We start from the raw sequence: 21,632 nt of genomic DNA, 5'->3' as shown, positions 1-21,632 counted from the left end.
AATGGATGCCACAGCATAGCCATCCCCGCCGGTGCTGGTAACTGGCTGGGCGGCAACGCTACATGAATCGCATTTGAGCACTGTATAACTCGTGTGTATAAAATCTATTTACAGGCGGCGGCAGTCTAGATGGTGCCGTTGCGGAGATTGTCATACTTGGAGCCGGGGTAGCCCAGCTCGTTCTCGCGCCACTCGAGCTGGCCGAGCTGCTCACGGACAGTACGCACAAGCGCGCGGCCCGAGGCCTCGGATGCGTCGGCGTCGAGCTCCCACCACATGGCGCCGCCGAGGCCGTTCTGGTGGATATAGTGGACCTTTTGGGTGGCGATGGCCTGCGTGTCGTACGAGATCATGAGGCGCTTGGCACTGCGCGGTGTCAGCTGGTCTCTGCTGCTGCCCCACTCACGGGTCGTAGCTGTACGACAGGCCGAGGCGGTGGTCGTTGATCTCCTGCGCGCCAGGCTGCGGGAGCACCTTGTAGTCCCACATGCCGGCCTCCCACGAGCCCTCCCCGACGCCATTGTACGGCGCGCCGGGGCCGTCAGTGTTGGCGAACGCACGCCCGTAGAGCGGCATGCCGATCACGAGCTTGTTCGGGTGGACGCCGGCGGCGAGGTACGCCTTGACTGCGCGGTCGACCGAGTTGGCGTTCGGGTCGTCGGCGTACAGGTTGGCCTGGTGGCCCGCCTTCTGGTCCCACGAGCCGGCGAACTGGCGTCAGTTGGGTACATAGAGGAGGGGTAACCCACGTCGTACGCCATCAGGTTCCAGAAGTCGAGCACCTGGTCCATGGCCTGGATCTGGAGCACCTGGACGTTCTCGGACCCGCACGGCGCGGCCACGGTCAGCTGGTACTGCCCCTGCCTGCGGCCCTTGGACTGGGCGAGCTGCTCGAGCGCACCGCGAAGCTCGTGCAGAAGCGCGACGTACGCCTGCGCGTCGGACGGCGTCTTGGGGTACTCGTAGTCGATCTGCGGGGGGTTAGGGGTGTAGGTGGGTCTTGGGCGCAGCAAATACCTACGTCGAGGCTGTGCGGGTTAGCGACGTGTGTGGTGCATGAACCCACCCATCCAGTCCCACGTCCTCGACGAGTTTGACCGACGACTCGACAAACTTGGCGCGCCACTGGGGGTTGGCGATGTTGGCAAAGTTCTGGGCGGGTTAGACACGGCGAACACGCATTACCCACCGGTGAGTACGACCATCCGCCAATGGAGAGTAGCACCTTGAGGTTACTGCCGCTGTCAGCCCAGGCTCCCACGCCACCACACCACGACCCACCGGTTCGCCTTCTTCTGCAGGTAAATGGCCTTCAGACAACCGTAGAGGTTGGTACCCGCGTCGTTCCAGCTGTCGCCCTCGTAGTGGATCTCGACGTCAGCCCACGAGTCGGAGAGGACGACCTCGCCCGAGTCCTTGTTGACGTTGCCGAACGCGTAGTTGATGTGCGTGAGGTGCTGGTTGGGAATCTCCTGGGGCGGGAACTTGCGGCCGTAGATGCCCCAGTTGACCTTGGTGTGTCAGCGGTGCCATCGGGCCAACGACGTACAAAGTATCCGACGTGCTTCTTGCCCGACATGTTGTCTGGAGGTGGTGGTGGCGGGTAGCTTTGCTGCAGAGTGACCTGTTCGTCGTTGTACGGGATGACTGTCGCGCGGTGCGGCGGGAAGATCCAGTTGCGCGCTAGGAAGAGTGAGATGAGGAGGACGAGGACGCAGCCTGCGAGGATGTAGTACCAGAATACAATGTGCGAAGTCTGCGGGTCTGGCTCTGTACGGCGGACGACGCGCGGCGGCTTTGGTGGGTGGTGCTCGTCGACGTGTGGGTCTTTGGGGGGATGAGAAGGAGAAGGGGAGGGAGGAGGTGTAGTCCTCTTACCTCGGAGCATGTGCTGTGCAAGGAGGTTGTGTTTGAACATTGTTGCAACGGCAGCGCTCGCTTGCGGCGGTGACGCGGGCGGCGGAGGGAGGGGGCAGGGAGAGGGCAGGGACGCCGAGGGAGGCAGTGAAGCAGCCAGCCAGCCAGCCCGACGCGGCGCGCGCTGCAGCAGTGACGACGCGTTGGTCGATCCGATTCCTTAATTAGCGCGGGGCTCCAGGGCCATACACGTGGTGGGAGTGAGCGACTTTTTGTGGTTTCGAGGTCCTTTCGACGAGGCGACGACAGAGAATGAACAATGACAATGAGAGAGAGAAACGACATGGATGCAGAACAGCGTCGACGTCAGAAGATGGACAAGCCGCAGTGCCAGAAGCACAGCCGGGGCGATCAGTGCGCGAGCGAGGCGGTGGCAGAACACGCACGCACGCTGGTGGTGCCACCGCCGCCAAGCTGCCCCTCCCTCGTCCTCCTCCCTCACCCACCCCTCCTCCAATCGCGTCCCTCTACGCCTCGCGCAACCCAAAAACGAATGCTGGACGAGTTAGGAATCGAACCAAAGACCTTGTCAACTAGGTAGAAGATGCTAATGACACGCTCTACCAACTGAGCTACACGCCCCAGAATTAGATGTTTTCTGAGTTTGTCGGTGGGTTATCTGCATGGTGGTGTTGGGAGCAATACGGTCTAGCATAGAGCAGCGAGGACCATAGCGTACGGGTGCTGTAGGTGCCTCCCTCCTCACCTGTCGCCAGACTTTTCGCTCTTTCTCGACCAAGGAAGGTGGCCGGAAAGAGTGAAAAATGTCGACCTTCCTCCCTTACATAAGCAATGTATGCCACTTTGCCCTGTTACATAATCGCCCATCCGCGCCTGTTTTCTTTCCCCTCCGCCATTTCCGTCCCTGAGATTCTAGTCAAGTGGCTGGCCCGATATCCCCCAACCAGAGGGCAGCGAGCAAGCTGGCTGAGGTTAGCCAGTGGGCTTGGCTGGCCCGTCACGTGGCAAACCCCGGCGTGCAAGGGCTGCACACCACCGCCCGCAAGGAATGACACCAACATTGCCCGTTGCCTACAGCTGTTCCGCATCGTCTCCTCATCCTGTGCATAGTAGTAGTGTGTTTCGTCGGCGACTAGCGACTTTGCCTCCTCGACGGCTGCCGACGACCGACATCGACTTGACGAGGAATTCCCCTATCCCCTACAGATCCCTACCCGCTCCCGCTACCGCTGACCGACTACGACTGGAACGACGACCGACGCAAACAAACATTGCGTCCCGGCACCATGGTTCCCCCCCACTCGCCCGCTCGCCACTCGCACATCACGGTCTCGTCGGCGACCGTGTCCGACTACTTTTCTGACCAGACGGCCGACTCGCGCTCCACTGCGCCGACATCTCCGTCGTTAACCCACTCCGTCAAGGGGGGCTACGAGGCGCACACGGTCGACAACCACCTCGCCGTCCCGACACCGACGAGCCGCCGCCGGTCGCACGAGTTCGACACCGCCTCCAGCGACGACGCTTACGGCGGCCTCAGCGCCGACGAGGGCGACGACGACGAGGATAACAGTAACCAAAACTACGGCGGTCCACCATCGCCATCGCCTGTGCGACGGGCACTCCCCCGTTCCCCGGCATCCACGAGGCAAGAGCTCGCCTACACCCCCACCCGCATCCGCCGTGTACCTGTCCCCGAGCGCACCGAGAGCATGTACTCTGACGAATCGCCAGACTATCGACGGCTCTCGACCGCCCCAGGCTCGGCGAGGCAGGTCATCGAGCAGTGGGAGAATGCCTTGTCACCTGACAGCAGGGGGCCATCCCCGGGGGCGCTGTTCACCACCGACCGCCCCTTGCCAGCCGCAGGCCCCATCCCAATCCCTCAGCCGTACCAGCCGCTTAGCCCGTCGCAGAACATGCGCGCGCAGCAGTTGCCACAGGCCGTTCGCTCCCCTCGAGGCGGTATCGCTCTCCCCCAACCTCTAAGCAGCCCGGGCAGGAGTCATGGCTACCGCGACCCTTACCTCTCAGCGCCTGGCATAGCGTCAGCAACTCCGCACACGCCCCCTCGAGCAGCTTACGCCTACCAGCCTGGCTCGCGCGGATCTGAAGACTCACCGCGCAGCAAGAGGTCGCCCTTCGCCGCCTTCCGCAAGCGCGACTCGAGCATCTCACCCCAGGCCGGACCGTCGATCGATCGCTCACCTGTCTCGCCCATCAAGTCACCTATGAAGAAATCGCCGTTCAAGGAAATCGGCAAAGTGTTCAACGGATTCCGACACAAACACAAGGAGAAGGACAAGGGTCACACCGGCTGGGGAACAGGCGCGGTAGGCCTGCATGCCGACCAGCCAAACGGCTACTCTTCTCTCGAGGAGGACGGCCAGTTCTTCTCCCCACCACCTCGCGTAGGCTCCGAGATGCAGGGCGGCATCGTCCTCCGCGACCGGCGGGGCAGCGCACCGCGTGCCCCAATGGACCCGAATGTGAGTGGCACTGCCATGTGGCTGATGACAACTAACAACGCACAGGCCATCAGGTCCACGCCGATCCTGTACATGGAGGCGTCGCGCACCACGGCCGCACACCCATGGGGCTCGTGGGTCAATGCGTGGGGCACCCTGTCGTCACGTACCCTCGCTGTGGCATTCGCACCGACCACCGGCCCCATATCAGGCGTGATGAGCGGCTTGCCAACGCCGTTCTCCGCCATCGAGCCGCCGCCGGCTGGCACGCCGCCAGACGTCAAGCTGTCCATGGTGGACTGTGCCTCGATCCACTCCCTTCGCAGGGACGAGGCGGGCAGCCGTGGCCTGCCGTCCGTTCCAGAGGGAATTGGAGCAGAGGTGCTCGAAATGGTGTTCGTCGACGGCTCGAAAAAGCACATTTGCGTTGACGGCGTCGATGGACGTTTGGGATGGGTTGGCGCAATCTGGTGAGTGTGGCGAATGTGCACCACTGACGTCCAGGGATACGCTACTGGCGAACAAGGACGGCAGAGGCAAGGAGCCCGAGCTGCCAGTCCTCACGCCGCGCGATGCCACATTCCCGAAGCTTAGCGACCCTCTTCCAATCATGGGAGGCGAGGCCGACCTCCCAGACCAGCCTGTGCAGAAGCTCGGCGACCTGTGGATCAGGTGTGGAGACCTCGATATGGCCAACTCGACGCTGCGTCGGGGATCCATCACTGCCGCTGCACCGAGGTTAAACCGCGCGCTGCCCGACGTGCCCCGTGACACTCCGCCGCCAGCATCAGACCCTGGTGCAGCTGACCTCGGCGTTCCCGAGCTCCCGCCCGCCAGCCCCTACTCTGGCCGCAGCAGCCCTCTTCCCCCACTGCCAGACGAGTTTGGCGGCGGTCCAGTCAACGCTGAAGTGTTATCCTTGACCAATGTCCGTCCGGGTGAGGTGGTCCAGGAAGTCTTGAGCGCCAGCCGATCCGGCACGCCCGTGTCGAGTAGCTCAAACCAGAGCTCGTTCCAGACGACGTACCACAGCCTGCCTCAGTCGCATAACGGCCCGTACCTCCTGGCGTCCAACCACCTCGGCGCGAGCAGTCTCAGCCTCTCGCACGTTCCGCCACGCTCGCCATCGCCACCGTCATCGGCTGCCTACGACGGCGCCACCGTCGAGGACGAGGATGCCGAGTCTGTCAAGCTGGCGTACGATGGCGCTGGCGATGATTCGGTCGAGATCCTTGCGTACGACCGCGAACGAACGGTCGAGGCGCCGTCTCCAGCCAAGGGTGGACTGGACGCACCGCCGCCCCTCCCGCCCAAGAGTCCCCCTCGCAAGCAGCGACCACTCAGCGTCGTCCAGTCCCGCGTGCAGGCCTTGCACGGGCCCAGGACACCCGAGGGCAAAGCAACTCCGCTCCCGCGCAGCGAGCCACCGGCTGCCCGGCGCGAGCCTCTACGCGAGTCGGTGGTGCAAATGTTCGAAGCCGCCCCTCCCGTCGACGAGCCGCAGAAGCGTACCCATCGCTCATCGGCCATGGCGGAGCGGATCCGCGCGTGGCAGCCCAACCCCCGCGAGGCTTCTCCCCCACTCACGCGTGTCGACTCGCCACACATCAGCGACAGCGTGCTCAGCTTTGACCCGAACGACCTCAACCCCTCCCGCTCTGCAAGCCAAGTGCGTCGCGGGGACTCGCTCGTTGCGGACGAGGACGAGCCGCTCGGTGCTTTGGGTATTGTCACGCGCCGCGTGGCGGCCGTCGAGGCCGAAGTTGAGCCGGCAGCCCCTGCTGCTCTGGCCGTGCCGTCGCCTGTTGCCGGACCTCGCCGACCAAGGGATTTAAGACAGGTTGTCGAGGCCAACCTCGGCGGACCGAGGAAGACAGCCAGCCTGGACTTGGACAAGTCTGCCAACAGGGAGCTCACCAAGCCTGTACTCTCAGAACCAGTCTTGAAGCCAGCGCCAGAGCTTGTTTCGGAGCCACTCACCCAGTCCCCCGACCTTTCTGAGCCAGCTACCAGCTCGCCCAACCTATCCGACGCTCCAAACGTCACCAGGCCGCTCTCGTTTGTCAAAGCAAAGGCTGTCGATACCGACGCCAAGCCCGCCCCAATCAAAACCAAGTCGGTCGACACACTCAACATCCCGGTCACTACACCGGTTAGCGAGTCGATCTTCCTCCGGCGTGAGCGGGAGGCCGCGGAGGCCGCCGCCGCCACTGAGCCACTCAAGCTCCGCGACGGGCTGCGACCTATTACACCCAAACCCAAGGTCGAGAAGACCAAGTCGGTGGACAGCCTCGTCGCTGCCCGTGCCGCCTTGTTGCCCGTCTCGCCGGCTGGCACCGCGCCGCTGAACATTCGCTCCCGGTCCCCTGTGCCGCCTCGTTCGCCAGACACACGTTCAAACGTCAGCTCCACGACGCCGAGAACAATGGGCGCCAGAGCGCTCGCCGCTGCCGCCATCTTTGAGCCGGGAATCGTCGACCGCGTGACCTCGCCTTCTGTCGCATCATCTGCAGTGCTCGCGACGCCGCTTACTGTCCCGTCTCCTCGACCAGAGTCACCTATTGTGGTCGCTGAGCCAGCTCCGATTGTGTCGCGCGCGATTGTTGCCTCGGAGCCCAAGTCGACGCCGCTTGCCAAGAGCACCGTGCCCGCCGCCGATTCGCCGTCTACACCGTCCACGCCGTCGCGCCGCAAGCCCGTACCGGCCCTCATCGCCGCGTTCGAGACCAGTGAGCCAGCGCCACCGACGCCGGCCAAGTCCACCACCCCGTCTGTTCGCAGCTTCCGGCCCGACATGCCTGGCGGCCTGTGGGGTGCGAGCCCCGCCTCACGTCCGCGCAGCATTCGCCCGGAGTCTGGTGTCGAGTCTTGGGAAACGACCGACGGGCACACCGCCACGCGCCGGGGCTCGATCATGTCCACCGAGACGGTCAACCCCAACGCGCCAGTCATGGACTCGGTTTTGGCAGGCATTCTTACTCCGACTGTCGAGAACCACGACCTTCGCACGGTCGACGACCACCTGCCTGTCCCGGAGGTCGAGCGCCAGGCCCCCATGGTGGTGGGCACCGATCCAAAGCTTCTTGCGCATCTAGACGGCCAGACGGCCGAGCACGCCGAGTTGGCCCACCAGCTCGAGAGCGTGCACATTGACGTCACGAGGGTGGCTGAAGGCGTTGCCATGCTGCCGCCTGACCTCGCCCAACGAATGGACTTGATCAACACAGACGTCAAGGGTGTTCAGGCGGCCGTTGAGAGCTCCCGTGCCGAGATCACCGCGTTGCTCGCGGCCAAGGCCAGCACGGACAAGGACCTGCCTCCGCCACCACCTACCGAGGCCGTCGAGCCCCAGCTGCCCGAGGTCAACGCCAAGCTTGACGCGATCGCCCACCTGATCCAGGAGGTGCTGAGCCGACAGGCGGACCTGGCAAAGGAGACGACGGCACTCACGGCGGCCGCCGCTGCTGGCGGAGCCGTTGCCGGTGGCGCGGTGTCCAGGGCTGTTTCTGATGACGCCGCGAAGAGCAAGCCGGCCGAACCAGAGGCGGGCATCCCGTCCCACGCCAAGCCGGCGGTCGAGAAGATGACCGACTCGACAATCCCCAAGCCCGACGAGCCAGCCGACAAGGATGGTGCCGCCTCGGACGTCGGCGTCTCTGACGCTGTCAAGGAGTTACAGGAACACACGGAAAAGCAGACGGAGCAGACTGCGGATATCGCAAGATGTAAGTGGCGCCGCCGTGACCTCTGGCTGATCATTCAGACCTGCACGAGTTAAACACCTGGTTGGAGACGTTTGTTTCCAAATCCAGCACCAACCTCGAGTCCATGTCCAAGCGGCTGAACGGACTGCTCACCGAGGCGACGCCCGACGGCGTGGGCGCCGGGGGTCTCATCCCCGAGATGCACGACATGCTCGCCGACCAAGCCCAGCGGGGCACCCAGATCGACGAGCAGACTGCGCGCCTCGAGTCGCTAGTTGGCATGATGACTGCCGAGCGGGAACGTGCCGCGGCCAACCAGGGCATTGTCGAGTCTGTTGTCGCCGTCGTGGAGAAGCAGCGTGCCGACAACGAGATGCTCCTCCGCGCACTGGCGACCGACCTCACGACCGAGATCCGCGGCGAGCGGCTGCACTTTATCGAGGCGATGCAGCAGGCCACAACGATGAACATGCAGATCCACGTCGACGAGTTCAAGCGCGCCCTGTCGGGCGAGGTGACAAAGTCGATGCACGAGCTCGGCAAGATGCGCGAGCAGCGCAAGGCGCTCGAACACCAGATTGCCGACCTGTTCGCCCTCAAGGCCAAGCACAACGGCGACACGGTGGGTGGAGCAACTGGGCACAGCTGACGACAGTAGGAGCCGTCCACCCCCGCACCTTCGACGCCTGTCGCCCCCCAGGTCACGACATATGCCAACTATCCCTCGCTTCCCTCGCCGTCGCCTGGGCGGTCGCCCGGGCGCAGCCTCCCGCGTGCGCCATCGCCTGGCGGCCCCATCCCCATGCAGCCCCGCTACTTGCTTGGCGGCAATTAGAAGACTTTATCATATTCAATTCTTACACGGACTCTTGTACTTGTTAGCTCGAATGCACATCAGAGGGTTAATGATTGACGTATGTTAGCCACAACAAAAGTGCGCACTACATGCCAAGAATAAGAAAAGATGTATGCTATCGGGGGAAAATAATGAAATTACGTCGTTATTATGGGTCCATTTGCATGCCGTCCGAGTCGGACGAGTTGGCGTCGGCGGCTTCGGCGGCGGCCTCGGCAGCGGGCTCCTCTTCGAGCACTTCGTGGCTGCGTCGGCTGCCGGGACCAGAGCTCGCGTCGTCGCGCGAAGGCGTGGCCAGGCCGGAATGGTTGTTGGCTAAGCTGGAAAGGAAGTAGTCGTTCATCGGAGTCTGGGTGAGGGATTGGATGTTGGGCGTGGTCGCGTTGCGCAACGAGCTCGTCGCCGACCCGGCAATGGGTAAGGCGGCCGACGTCGAGTGCAGCTCGGAGCTGTGCTCGGTGATGATGTCGGGTGTCGCGACGCCGTTGGGGATGGTCGTGATGGTCGTGTCGCCCACGGCTGTGGTCTGGCGCAGCAGCACCGGACGTGTGTCGCCGTCCTCGGCGGCGGGCGTCGCCCCGTCCTGGCTTGGCCGTCCGCTGGACCCAGCAAGTAACTCGTCGATGCTGGCAGAACCCTCGCCAAAGCCCACGCCGGTGCTCGGCTCGCCCTCACTCGTAGGAGGATGAGGCGCGGCACCGTCTGGCGCAGGTGGTAGCCTAATCGAGTGGTTCGAGTTGCGGCGGGAGATGACGGACGCTCGTCTGGAGGCAATCTCCCACGCGTCCTCGGTCTCGACGTCTTCCTCGAGGTTGGCAAACGTGCGCTGTGTTGTCAGTTGGTGCTCCTAACGGCGAAGTCTCAACTCACGCAAAGGGGACACGAGAACCCGGGGTAGTGCTGGTTGAGGAGCGGGCGAATGCACTTGTAGTGGAAGACGTGAGAGCATGGTCTATGCGTCAGCTGCAGCCTACACACACTGCACTCACGCAATGAAGAGCGACTGGCACACGGTGACCGAGAACAAACAAATACAACAGTCGGTCACGCTTGCCTTCTTCTTGGTGGACGAGCCGGCCGTCGCCGACTTGTCGGCCTTGTCGGCCTTGTCCTCACCACCGCCAAGCGCCTTGAGCTGCTTCAAGGCGTTGGTGCTGGGGCGGGTCAACAAAACAATCTCACACGCACCACTCACTTAAACTCGTTGGCTCCACGCTGCCATTCACGCCCAATCTCCACACGCATCTTGACGCAGCGGTACATCTCCTCGGCGCCACCCTGGTAGTCGACGCCGAGCTGCACCACATCGCCGTCCTTGAGGAGCTGGGGGCGTGACTGCACGTTTGGGCTCGACAAGCGAATGTGGTTGAGGAACGTGCCTGAAGAACTGGCAGTGTCACGAATATAGAACTAAGGCGGGGGATCAGCGCCGGCGCTCCAACTGCCACAAACCTTTCCTCCAGGCTCGCACCAAATCTCTGCGTGAGCTCGGCTGACGACCTTGCTCTTGAAGGCAGCGCGTGAGGATAGCAAGTCGCCACCGCCGCCGCCGGCCGACGCGGCGGGCGTGGGTGCCGCCGGGGCGGCGGTACTGGCGGTGGCGCCAGGGGCAGCTCCTGCACCGTTGGCTCCTGCGCTAGCCGTCGTCGCAGGGCCGCCTGGGGTCGTCGTGTCTGCTGCCGCTGCAGCAGAAGCAGGAGAAGGAGAAGGAGCAGGAGCAGGAGCAGGAGCGGAAACAGGGGCAGAAGAGCCCGCGCCACGGTCGGTGAATCGCCCAATCTTGATGATCAGAGGTGGGGGCCGGCCGTTGACAGTTGGTCCCACATCGGTCACGCTTGCGGCCGCGATAGAGGGCAGGATGCCAGGGGGGACGTGCATAACACCCAGCTCGCGAACGACGGGGGCGAACGAGAACGACCTGTTGCTCTCGAGGACTGGAACGAGACGCACGCGATGGGTTCGGCGCAGGGCCGGGTCGACGGGCGGGATGTTGACGGGCGCTGCGGGCTCTGCTGCTGGTGTGCTCACACTGCGGGTGACATCATTGTTGCCCAGGGGGTTGGGTTGTTCCGTGGTAGGAGAGCCGACCCGCCCTCTGACGGCACCTGCGACGGCGTTGGTGACACTGGCAGCACGGCTTCTCGTGCGCATAAAGCTGCCTAAAAAGGTCGATCTCGGCGACGTCGGCGAGGCGAACGGCTGGTTTGCCGCTCCCACCGCGAGATGATGGTTTGCTCGGCCCGACGGGGAGCCGGGAGGCGAGCTTTGATGCCTCGCGGTTGCCGGTCGCGACATGTCGATGGGGCTCGTGGAGAGTTCGTGCTCCTCGCGGTTTTGCTCTGCGCGACCACGAGGGACGTCCACTGGCGGGGCAGGAACTGGCGGCGGACTGAAACTGCCGCGCTGGACGTAGAATCCAGTCGAGATGTAGTGACTAAAAGTGTTTGAGAGGGGCGAGATGGACAACGGAGACGACGCTGCTGCCTCGGTCTCTGTGCTGTGAGATCTGGACGGCGGGTGTGATCTGTGGGCGTTGGCGTCGTCGCGGGGCGGTGGGGGATGGGAATGGTGACGTCGAGCGAAGAGCTCTGTCAGCATTATGGCTGCGAGATGAGGGGGGCAAGGCAGGGGGGAGGGAACAATGCCAGGGGCGAGGGCGAGCTCGTCGGCGGTGGTGGCAAGGAGCGGCGGTGGGTGGGTGCGGGGTGGTGCGGGCACGACCCAGGCTGACGGAAGCGTGCAAGCGGCGGCGGCGCGGCGCGCGTCGAGAAGAGTGGAGCTGCTGGTCTCGAGCAGCGCAGCAAATTGAGTTCCTGCTGCTTGTTGGATGCAGCCGTCGCACCAGCCAGCAGCCAGCAGCTCCCGTCACGCACGTACCCGCCCACCCACGACGGCGAATCGTGGACGCACGGCTCGACGGCAAGCGGCGGGCAGAGCGCAACAAAAGGCAACCAAGGGTGGAGGATATCCCATCACTGCGACGATTGCGGGGGTCTGTCTGCCTTCCCTGAGAGGAAGAGGGCATACTTGGCGCGACGACGGAATGCTCGAGCACGACGACACTGGTACTCACCTGGCTTGTATGTTTGGCTTTGGTCGTCGCGATGGACAATGATGCGAGCAGGTAGCACCTCGCTATAGTACAACTCTTGTCCTTTGTCACGGTCTCGGGGCGGGGGGTTTTCACAAGCGGCGGCGGAGGAGGAGGCGACGGCGGCGGCACTGACGACGCGGGGCCATTTAAGTGGGTGGAGCGGGATGGGGGCCGGTAAAGAGAGACAGGCGGTGTGATGGTGCGGCGGCGCGGCGTAAGCGGGCAGCAGTCGGCGTCGAGATGCGGCGGCGGTGATGGCTGCTGCAGTGACTTGAGTGATGCAAAAGAGTCGACGACAGTGCAGTATCACTTGGCAACAATGGGGGTGGGTGTGGTTGCGTGCGACGACTGCGGGGGGTGAGAGATGAGAGAGGGGGAACTGACTGCAGGGCCCCGGGGTATATCGTTAGAACAGCTCAAGTGGCCATAAAGTGGGCCAGGTGTCGTCAGGGAGACCGCAAATGTCAGTCAGGTGGGCCTTGAGGCGACAAGGCTCTTGCCGCATCTCAACGTCTTGCTTTGCTTTGTCCAGCTGGACACGCAGCGCAGCGCACTGCAGTGCAGTCGATGCAGGCAGAGCCAATGCCGATGCCCCCCGCGACGCCATGGCACCCAAGTTCTCGGCGCCGCCAGGGCAGGCAGGTTCATCAACGACGACGACGACGGCAGCGTGCGAGGGCCGGCCAGAGCTGCAAGGGGGGCCAGGACCAGACAGGACAGGACGTGTCCAGGTACTTTCCAGTTGCAGCAGGCAAGCGAGAGCGCCGCATCGCAGCAGCAGCACATCCGCAGCCGGGCCGAAGGAGCCGTGCCGTACCATGCAGCAGGCAGGTCGTTCATTGATCCATAACCACGCCGAGGCTGCTGCACACATCACATTCCACCATGCGGCGACCTCGCCGCCATGCGGGGCTCGCTGGCTCGCAGTTCATCGCCGCAATCAACACGCCGACAGCAGCAGCAGTGCTTACTCGCGACCGAGGCACGCGTCCTGCTGATGCATGCGTGGCAAGGCTTGGCATCGGCCAGTGCCGCCCACATGGGCCTCGTATGCCTTGCTGCCCCTTGGCTGGCTCCGGCCCACACGGGCGCCGGGGGCTCGGCGTGGGTCGGGCACTCGATGGCCACGCGATACGCGTAATCTACAATAGTATGCATTGATGCCATGTGGTGTGACTCTCCTCGTCGATTGTATGTGGCTCTCGATGCCATGGTGACGGCTCTGCTCTCCTCTCCTCAATGCCATGGTGACCGCCCCCCCCCCCTACACATAGTTCATCGCCTCCTCCTCGTTGTCGACGGCCATCTGCGCGCCAGCAGCAGCCGCCGCCTCGGCCTCGCGCCGCTGCGCGACGATGCGGCGCTGGCGGAGCTTGGCGTTCGGGCGCGCCTTGGTGCCGGGCTTCTGCTCCTTGTACCGCCTGTCCGGGGCCGAGGGCTCGACGATGCCGTCGGCGTACCCGCCGAGAATGGGCACGGACTTGGTCTTGGCCGCGATGTGGATCGTGATGTGGACTGCGGGCTGGGGGGGTTAGCTCGCCCAGCCCAGCGATCTCGGCAGCGTTCCTTCCCACCTTTGTCCGCGTCGACAGCGTGATCGGCGCCGCTTCGAGCGCCCCAAGACCCGCAAACTCGTCCTCCTCGTCATCGGCTTCCGCCTGCACCTCGTCCGTACACTCTACCGTCGTCGTCGTCAGCTCGTACCACATCCCCTTCGGGCCGACTGGGTACGGCAGGATGTCGAGCACGGCGTGGAGGAGGAGGAAGGCTTGTGGGATTGCTGCGCCGAGGGCGTAGAGCGTGAGCTGGGTGTAGCTGGGGCGAGCGTCAGTCCTTGTCCTGCCCAACCCTGGCGCCTACTCACCCCTCGTCGTTCACGAGACTGCTAGCCCGCCGAATCAGCCCCCCGAGCGGAACGTTGCGCGTGACGAAGATCGTGTCCCGGCCAAAACCAGGCCGTGTGCTGTCCGTCCTGCGCGTGCCGGCGCCTTGGAGCACCTTGGTCGGCAGCGTGCGGCCCGCGCGCGCGGGGACGGTGGGGCGTGGACGGGGCGGCGGCGGCGGGGCGAGCTTGCGCCGGACGACGCTGGGGCCGGCGGCAGTGCTGGGCCCGGCTTCGGGTGGTGGTGGTGGTGGCATTGTTGGTTGGGAGGAGTTGAGTGGACGAGCGATTGTTGTTGCGCTCACAAAATCTCGAGCGGCGACACAGATGAAATTGTAATCGTGCCTGAAGCATTAGAACCTTACTAATACACACAAAAGTGGAGGCGACAGGGAATTACAAACCCAATCCTAATCGCCACGTGACGCGCGTGTGCGAGCCGATCACCGACGTCGCGACGTCGTGTCGCCGTCATAACCGTCGTCTCTTGTCTTGTCGTTACTCTCCCTCCACGCACACCACCATGTCAACAGGGAAGCAGTACAAGGCCATCGGAGTAAGTTGGATCTTTGGCACCACTAACGACCCAGGAAGACGTCTGGAAGCGCACCGACAAGGTCAACGCCGAGCTCTTCACCCTCACGTACGGCGCGCTGGTGGTGCAGCTCATCAAGGTGGGCTCCGGGCCGTGCGCGAGCTGACAGCAGGACTACGAGGACTATGGCGAGGTGAACAAGCAGCTCGAGAAGATGTAAGCCCTTCCCCAGTCTTTCACTACGCGCGGCTAACCGCGCCCAGGGGCTACAACATCGGCACCCGCCTCATCGAGGACTTCCTCGCGCGCACCGGCCTGCAGCGGTGCCAGACCTTCTCGGAAACCGCCGAAGTGGTGTCCAAGGTGGCATTCAAGACGTTCCTCAACATCACGCCGAGCGTGTCGTTCCCGCCTGCCCAAGCGGCCTCTCCGGCAAGCAGCACAGAATTCGTGCTCACGTTCGACGAGAACCCGCTCGACGAGTTCGCCGAGCTGCCGCCCGACGCGCGCGAGGGCGGGCTGTGGTTCTCGAATGTGTATGCCGGCGTCATCCGGGGTGCGTTGGAGATGGTACGTCGCGTGCGGGGGAAGGGGACATGGCGGTAGCTGACACCCACTCGCAGATCCAGATGCAGGTCGAGACGCGCTTCCTTGCCGACACGCTGCGCGGCGACGACGCGACAGAGCTGTACGTCCGCCTCGTGCGTATCCTCGACGAGGAGCAGCCCGAGAACGACGAGTAGGCAGGCGCAGGCAGGCGTTAGATGCAACATATACCCAGCAGCCGTCGTCGCTACACGCGATGCATACAACAACATATCTAGCGCCCAAACTTGCACACTGCCAGCAGCGCGCGGTAGAAGCTGAGCGAGGGGACGGGGAAGATGTGGCGCGGGGCGATGGCGACGGCGTCGGCGTCGGTGTCGGCATCTGAGCGCGAGTGGTGGCTTGCGGCCGGCGAGGTGTTGGCGGTTGATACGACGGAAGTGAAGCCCGAGTCGTTGGCACTGACGTTGGGGGAGGTTGGGCAGTGTGTGTTGGAGTTGGCGCTGACATTGCACCTGGCGTTGGCACCAGTCGAACTCGGATTGAACGCGTTGGCGGTCTCGCTCTCGACATTGACATTGTCGGGGCCCTTGCCATCTTCCGCCTCACCTCTACCTTCACCCCTGCAGCCTTCTCTGCAATCATCTCCTACTACCGCGGTCAAACCCCGCCGCGCTCATCGCGCTCGTCAGATCGCTCTCACCGCTCGAGTCTCGCCTGTACACCCGGGTCCGCCGGTAATCATGTTGCGCCGGCGTGCGGTCGGTAAACGTGAAACTCTCGCCGCCGCGGATGGTCGACGCGCCGACCGTGCTCGGCGCAATCGAGGTCACGCCTGAGATGCCGCTAGCAAACGTCATCCCCTGGTGGTGCAGCCTACCTCCTCCGCCGCCGGCGGTTGCTGCTGCGTCGGCGTCTTCGTCTTCGTCCTCATCGATACGCGGCCGGCCCCAGTGCGGCTGCGGCTGAGGCTGATGTGCTTGCTGCTCGGCAGCGCTGGGCGGGCCCGGCTCGAGCTGGCTTATTGACCCGCGGATCGCGCGGCGCCGCAACCTTCCTGCTTGCGAGAAGGAGGGCCCGCGCTGTAGCCCTGGCCGCTGGACCACTCTGTCGACTGACGGCGCGCGCGCGTGCCGTGGTCGCCCGCCCGGAGTAGCGACTGGTGGGCTGGGCGTGAGGCCGTTGTCATCCGCAAGCGGGCTCTCGGTGAGCGTTTCTGCTTGCTCTTGCTCTTCTTCTGCCTTCTCGACCGAGATGGTGCCGTTGACGACGGCCATGCTCCACCGCACCGCGCGGCCGAGGTCCTCGACCGCTTCTCGGCTCTCCTCGTCGCGCTGCTGCGCTTCGGCCGCATCTCTCACGCCCATGAATGACGAGTATCTCGCCTGTGTGGACAGCACGAGGCTCATCTGGAGCAAGCGCGGGAGGTCCGTCGCGCCCGGACCAGCGCGCGGCCCCTGCTCGGACGCAGGCCGCAGCTGGCCAACGAGGTGGACGAGGCGCTGGAGGAGCGGCAGGAGAATGTGCGTCAGGAATCCAGAGAGCACGAGGTGGCGCACGCCAATGGGCGGCTGCGAGACGATTGGCGCGGCGAGGGCTCTCGACGTCGACGACGCAGGCACGTCGCGGATCTGCGAGAAGGGGAGGAAGATGCCCTCGACGTACTTGGCGCGGTCATCAGCACGGCCCCGATGCAGGCAGGCACCACACAGCACTCACAGGCAGGATTTGGCCCCAGAAAAAGTTCCACACCTCAGCAGCGCGCGAGACGACCTTGGCCTCTTCGAGCGTCTCAAACTTGGCCTTGAGGGTCAGCATGCCCGAGGCGATAAAGTCGCGCAGGTCGGACGTGAGGACGGTGATGAGGCGGGACGTCGGGGTGCGCTGGGACGCAGCGACGATGTGGGCGTTGGCCAGCTGGCTGCGGTGTGTCAGCGGTGTGAGCCTCGCACGCCCTCCTTTGTGCCCCCACCACGCACTTGAGATCCTCGATGGCCGTCTTGAGCGGGCTCCCGGCAAACACGGGCAGCACATGCACGGTCAATAACGACCAAGGCGAGTTGGGGCTCGAGTGCAGGATCGTCTGCAGCATGTTGGGGTGGTTGGCCTGTTCTGGCCGGCCGCCGTCCGCGCCAGTAGGCAACGACGTGCCGTCCGGCAGCACGATCACGCCGCCGGCACTGACGGACTGTGTGCGTTGGGGCGTGAGCGCGCTGGCGAACGGCGCGCCGAGCGCCGCAGGCGTAGACGCCGAGCTGAACGCCGAGATGTTGGAGCCTGTCGAGCTCATGCCGGACGGCGACAGCGGCGGCAGGGGAGGCAGTTGCGAGAGCGTGGATGATACCTGTCGTATGTGTTAGGGGCTTGCGCGCGATCGTCGCCAGCTCAACGACATACCAGCTTGTTATCGTACGCTCCCAGCGCCCATCCCTTCCGGCCGACAGGCGACAGCCCAGGGAACGACGGCAGGCTCGCTATGGACGGGATAGACGGCAGGCGCTTCGAGCCCGTGCTCGTGCTTTCCGCGACGGAGCGCGCGTCCCACCGCCTCTGCTCCGTGTCGAGCGTGAGCCGCGGGCGCGACGGCGCTGTCGGGCTTGGGCCGGGCGACGCGTGCGGCTGGTGGTGTGACCGCGCTGGGCTGGGCGCGGGCGAGGGCGGCGCGAGGGCTGCGCTCGGCGGCGGCGGCATGGTGGCGAGGCGAGGTGATGGACAACTACTAGAGAGCGAGGTGCGGGATACAAAGGGACGTGGTGTATTGTGTTGCTGGTAAAGCGGGGCACCGCGCGGTCAACATTTCGTTGACGACGCGCTCCTCGCATCTCACACCTCGACATTGTCCCCATTCGCCAAGCATCCCCAGCACGCACAATGCCCACACCCAACGTCCCAGCACTCAAAGTCGCAGAGCTCAAGGCCGAGCTGTCCGCCCGCGGGCTCGACACAAAGGGATTAAAGAAGGACGTGAGTGCCGCGGCGTGTGGACAAAGTGCTGATACCAGCTCGCGGACAGGTTACAGGCGTTTCTTGATGCCGAGGCGGCGGCGAGTGTAGCGAGCGCAGGCGCAGGCGCAGATCAGGCGGAGGTGCACGAGGTGCAGGTGGATCCCGCGCACGTCGATGGCGGCGCCACGAGGGACATCGAGGTGCACGACGAGGTGCAGCACGAGGCCAAAGCGCAACCTGCCCAACTCGCCCCTGTGCCAGACGTGGAGGTACAACAACCTCAACCTCCACTCGACTCGTCTTCTCCTCCTCCTGCTCACACAATGCCGCCAAAACGACCCGCAACACCCCCGCTCGCAACGCCGCAGGTGAAGCAGAGGCCAAGTACCCCTCCACTACCGCCAGCTCCGGCCCCAGCGTCGGCGCGACCCGCGACCCCGCCACCGCCTGTGCCGGCGCCAGCTCGCGCTCGTCCGCCGACCCCGCCGCCGGCGCAACCTCACCGCCCGCCCACGCCGCCGCCAGCACCCCGCGCCGCGCGCCCGTCGACCCCTCCCCTTCCGCGCGCGCGTCCGGCCACTCCTCCCCCGGCTGCGACTCAACCCTCAGCACCCGCCGCGAAGGCGCCGTCGCCGTCGCCGTCGCCGCCCAAGCCCTCCTCGCCCACCAAAGCGGCGCCGCCCAAGCCCTCACCCCCCAATACCACCTCCATGCCCCCCGCCTCTTCCCTTCCCCCGTCCCTCGCGCACCTAGTCCACCCGCCCACGACAGTCCTCTACATCTCGAACCTGCGCCGCCCGCTGCAGTTATCCGCGCTGCACGCGCACCTCGGCCCCTCGGGCTCCGCGCTGCCCGAGTCGCGCGCGCCGTTCGGCTCGCCGCTGACGCCGGGGCTGTGGCTGTCAGGCGTAAAGGACCACGCGTACGCGAGCTACGCGAGCGTCGGCGCCGCCCTGTCGGCTGCTGAGCGTATCCACGGCGCCGTGTGGCCCAAGGACACGGGCATGGCCCTCGACGTGCAGTTCGTCGACGCGGCTGCTGTTGCCAGCCTCCTCCAGCGCGAGGAGGCCGCGTGGAATACCGGTAGAAATAAGCTCTCGCTCGTCGTGTCCCGCGTCGGCGACGCGTTCGAGTTCGACCTCGTTGCCGCTGGCGCGGGGGGCCCGATCCGCGGCGGGCGCGCGGCGGGGCTCGCGAACCCGCTCGCCGCGGCGACGGCAGCCGCGGCTCGCCCGGCAGCAGGGCTGGCGTCGCGCCTCTCTGCCGCGCCGGCCGGCTTCTCTGTGCTCGGAGCTGCAGGCCGTACTGCCGCCACGGCGGGCGCGCCAGCCACCCCCGCTGGCCCGTCGATGACGGCCCCACCCCCTGCCCGCGCCGGCGCGCCGTCGAGCCTCGGCGCACGTCTCGGCGCGGCACCGTACGCCCGCCCCCCGGCAGGCAACGGCCCCGCGCCGGTGCTGCCGCCTGTCGCGCCGTGGGACCGCCGCGGCGACAACGACCGCCCCCCACCCACCCGCCGCGAGGAGCGCGCTGCGCTCGGCCCAGTCCGTCGGACGCGTGTCCGCCCCGTGCTGGCGTGGCGTGAGGGCCCGCGGGCTGGGCGCGCTTCTACGCGTTAGTAGTGAAAGGTAGACGTTATGTAGTAGCCGGCGCAGTTCGTGTAAAAGTCCAGTGTCGCATGTGGTACAAACTAGAACAGGGAGAAAGGGAAGGAGTGACGGTGACAATGTGGCACTTGTGAATTGTGGCACTTACGCCGACACCTTGACACCCGCCACCGTCGTCGTCGTCGTCACGGCCTCTGGCGGCGTCACGACCTTGCCATTCGCCGTCGGCGTCAAGCTTTCGCCAAGACGCAGATGCACAAGCACCTCGCCGTACTTGCCGCCGGCTTTGCCGCCGGGGTACCCGGTCAAAACGCCTCCGTCGGGCTTGCCCGCCATCAGGGGGCTCTCGTTCAACTTGTCTTCGAACAGCGCGATCGTGAGGTCGTGCATCGTCTTGTAGTTTGCCGCTGCCGTCGACGGCATAGACGAAACGATCGGGAAGTCTGAGTACCCCTGGTCTGCGTTGCTCAGTTGAGATCACCCTCACGGACTTACGGCCCACGCCCACCATCGAGACGAGCGCACCTCCCATCCGCTTGCTCGAGTCGACGAGCAGACTGAACATCGGCTCCTTGTTCGTAAATTCGTCCGAGTTGATCGACAGCGTCGGCGGGTACTTCTTGTCAGGGATCTGGAACCCGGTGCGCTTCTGCATCTGGCCATACGGCTCGGTCCATGGGTCGAGCGCGACGCAGTACGTGACGTTGAGGGGCGCGTACGACCCCGGCGGGGGCGTCTGGAGGAGGTGCATCGCGGTGCCGCCGCCAAACGAGTGGCCCGCGACGCGGACGTCGTTCCAGTTGACTCTGTTTGCAAACGACGACACGAACGCCGCGCGCTTTTCCTCTGCCAGCTTCTCGACTATCACGCCCGCGTCGCCAGCCACCAGCCGCTTGAAGGTCCCGTACGCCTCGTACAGCTCGCGCACGCGGAACTCGAGCTGGAGGTATCGCAGGTCGAGCATCTCGGGGTCTTCCAGGCTGGGGTCGAAGCTGGCGTTAGAGCGCTCTCTCCACGCGCGCGACTCACTCGCACTCGGCAAACTTGGTGAACAGCACCTGGCGGGGCTCGGGGTGCTCCTCGTCCGCGGGGAAGATGACGCACGGGCCCGAGTGGTCGCGGTGCTCGACTGACAGCACAATGTATCCCTCTGACGCGAGCGCGGTGCAGTACTGGCTGTAGGTTGTGCGTGTGCCCACCATGCCGTGCGAGAAGAGCACGATGGGGAGCGGCTTGTCGCTCTTGACGAGGGGTGCGTTGCGCTCCACTGCCATCTGGGGGTGTCAGAGGCCCGTGCCACGAACGTGTGCCGCGACATACCTTGAACCGACCCGCGACGAACCGCAAAGCGCCGACTACCAGAGGTCAGCACTACCCACCACCGCCGACATGGCCGACTCACACAGCCACGCGGCAGGACCGCCGCCACCGCCGGCGCTCATGAACTTCTCGTAGCCCGCCAACACGCCCCCGACGGGGTCAACGACCCACGGCACGCCGATGGGCCCTCCGCCCACTTCGGAGGGGTAGAACACCGAAAACGCCGACTCCTTGAGCTCGAGGACGCGCGAGCCGTCGACCTTGAGCGTCGGCTTGGGCGCAGTGTACCGCTCGAGCGCCGGCGCGCGGACGTACGCGTACCCGCTTGCCTTGTGCTCTCCGGGCGTGTTCGCCGGCCACACGGAGGACAGGACGGGGATATACATTGTCGACGAGGAGGGGGAGGTGGAGAGAGGTCGACGAGATGCCAAGGCTCTTAAAAGGTGAGCTTGGAGCCGGTGTGATCCGAGCACGTTTCGGGTAGGTAGGTCGAAGGGTTTGTGCCTTGAGGGCTAGGTGCTGCCTGGGGGCTTATATGTGCTCGGCGTGCGTCGCAGGCGTGTGACGCTGCGTCAGTGTGAGTCTAGTCGTGACAAGGACGAGGCAAGAGATGACCGCGGCGTGCGGTGGTGTGATGGCCGGCCGGCTGCTTTGACGGTCACAGTGGCCGATAACGGGTGGCGCGTAAGCGTAATCGCGGATCTGATAACCAGGGGGATGGCTTAAGGCCCTCGGGCCCCGGAAGCCGAAGCCTTGATTGCCTCGGCGATGGTGAGTGACCTCGAGCTGCTGCTGC

At 65.0% G+C, this 21,632-nt stretch overlaps 8 protein-coding genes and 1 non-coding gene across 10 annotated transcripts; 3 read left to right on the top strand and 6 right to left on the bottom strand.

Annotated features, from left to right (window-relative positions):
• Positions 1–53: 53 nt before the first annotated feature.
• Positions 54–1,895, bottom strand: chiB (Endochitinase B). Its single transcript, XM_062773274.1, has 8 exons — positions 1,550–1,895; positions 1,282–1,511; positions 1,190–1,235; positions 1,067–1,152; positions 1,022–1,028; positions 750–971; positions 407–711; positions 54–366 (listed from the first exon to the last, which is right to left on the bottom strand). The coding sequence occupies exons 1-8, from the start codon at positions 1,886–1,888 to the stop codon at positions 126–128; spliced, it is 1,476 nt and encodes a 491-aa protein (XP_062629258.1). The 5' UTR covers positions 1,889–1,895; the 3' UTR covers positions 54–125.
• A 519-nt stretch (positions 1,896–2,414) lies between these two features.
• On the bottom strand, positions 2,415–2,499 carry LOC62_05G006754. The gene is given in 2 exon segments: positions 2,415–2,450; positions 2,463–2,499. It is a non-coding gene; the product is annotated as a tRNA-Ala (tRNA).
• A 665-nt stretch (positions 2,500–3,164) lies between these two features.
• LOC62_05G006753 (uncharacterized protein) lies at positions 3,165–8,950 on the top strand (the record flags this gene model as incomplete). The annotated part of the gene is made up of 5 exons (XM_062773273.1): positions 3,165–4,367; positions 4,413–4,816; positions 4,851–8,071; positions 8,110–8,672; positions 8,709–8,950. 5 exons carry the CDS (start codon positions 3,165–3,167, stop codon positions 8,883–8,885), a joined length of 5,568 nt encoding a protein of 1,855 aa, XP_062629257.1. The 3' UTR covers positions 8,886–8,950.
• Positions 8,951–8,988: 38 nt separating this feature from the next.
• Positions 8,989–12,351, bottom strand: dma1_1 (putative E3 ubiquitin-protein ligase dma1). Of its 2 annotated transcripts, XM_062773271.1 has the most exons (6): positions 11,980–12,351; positions 10,359–11,430; positions 10,102–10,316; positions 9,896–10,060; positions 9,777–9,858; positions 8,989–9,732 (listed from the first exon to the last, which is right to left on the bottom strand). In XM_062773271.1, exons 2-6 carry the CDS (start codon positions 11,199–11,201, stop codon positions 9,055–9,057), a joined length of 1,983 nt encoding a protein of 660 aa, XP_062629255.1. In that variant the 5' UTR covers positions 11,202–11,430; positions 11,980–12,351; the 3' UTR covers positions 8,989–9,054. The 2 variants fall into 2 exon arrangements, with proteins under 2 accessions (XP_062629255.1, XP_062629256.1); XM_062773272.1 differs by lacking the exon at positions 11,980–12,351 and having other exon boundaries at positions 10,359–11,480.
• An 895-nt stretch (positions 12,352–13,246) lies between these two features.
• LOC62_05G006751 (uncharacterized protein) lies at positions 13,247–14,139 on the bottom strand (the record flags this gene model as incomplete). The annotated part of the gene is made up of 3 exons (XM_062773270.1): positions 13,247–13,522; positions 13,575–13,815; positions 13,865–14,139. 3 exons carry the CDS (start codon positions 14,137–14,139, stop codon positions 13,265–13,267), a joined length of 774 nt encoding a protein of 257 aa, XP_062629254.1. The 3' UTR covers positions 13,247–13,264.
• A 254-nt stretch (positions 14,140–14,393) lies between these two features.
• On the top strand, positions 14,394–15,242 carry bet3 (Transport protein particle subunit bet3). The gene is made up of 5 exons (XM_062773269.1): positions 14,394–14,438; positions 14,473–14,556; positions 14,590–14,633; positions 14,681–14,987; positions 15,041–15,242. The coding sequence occupies exons 1-5, from the start codon at positions 14,406–14,408 to the stop codon at positions 15,158–15,160; spliced, it is 588 nt and encodes a 195-aa protein (XP_062629253.1). The 5' UTR covers positions 14,394–14,405; the 3' UTR covers positions 15,161–15,242.
• A 362-nt stretch (positions 15,243–15,604) lies between these two features.
• bit61 (Target of rapamycin complex 2 subunit bit61) lies at positions 15,605–17,654 on the bottom strand (the record flags this gene model as incomplete). The annotated part of the gene is made up of 4 exons (XM_062773268.1): positions 15,605–16,627; positions 16,683–16,884; positions 16,943–17,307; positions 17,361–17,654. The coding sequence occupies 4 exons, from the start codon at positions 17,652–17,654 to the stop codon at positions 15,605–15,607; spliced, it is 1,884 nt and encodes a 627-aa protein (XP_062629252.1).
• Positions 17,655–17,814: 160 nt separating this feature from the next.
• TTN (Titin) lies at positions 17,815–19,528 on the top strand (the record flags this gene model as incomplete). Its single annotated transcript, XM_062773267.1, has 2 exons — positions 17,815–17,927; positions 17,966–19,528. The coding sequence occupies exons 1-2, from the start codon at positions 17,835–17,837 to the stop codon at positions 19,526–19,528; spliced, it is 1,656 nt and encodes a 551-aa protein (XP_062629251.1). The 5' UTR covers positions 17,815–17,834.
• A 36-nt stretch (positions 19,529–19,564) lies between these two features.
• Positions 19,565–21,594, bottom strand: paf-2 (Platelet-activating factor acetylhydrolase 2). Its single transcript, XM_062773266.1, has 5 exons — positions 20,919–21,594; positions 20,837–20,871; positions 20,546–20,790; positions 20,012–20,508; positions 19,565–19,974 (listed from the first exon to the last, which is right to left on the bottom strand). Exons 1-5 carry the CDS (start codon positions 21,220–21,222, stop codon positions 19,661–19,663), a joined length of 1,395 nt encoding a protein of 464 aa, XP_062629250.1. The 5' UTR covers positions 21,223–21,594; the 3' UTR covers positions 19,565–19,660.
• Positions 21,595–21,632: the final 38 nt, after the last annotated feature.

This window comes from Vanrija pseudolonga, chromosome 5 (assembly GCF_020906515.1).
Source record: "Vanrija pseudolonga chromosome 5, complete sequence".
NCBI lineage: Eukaryota > Fungi > Basidiomycota > Tremellomycetes > Trichosporonales > Trichosporonaceae > Vanrija > Vanrija pseudolonga.
This window is presented reverse-complemented; position numbering and strand designations above follow the sequence as displayed.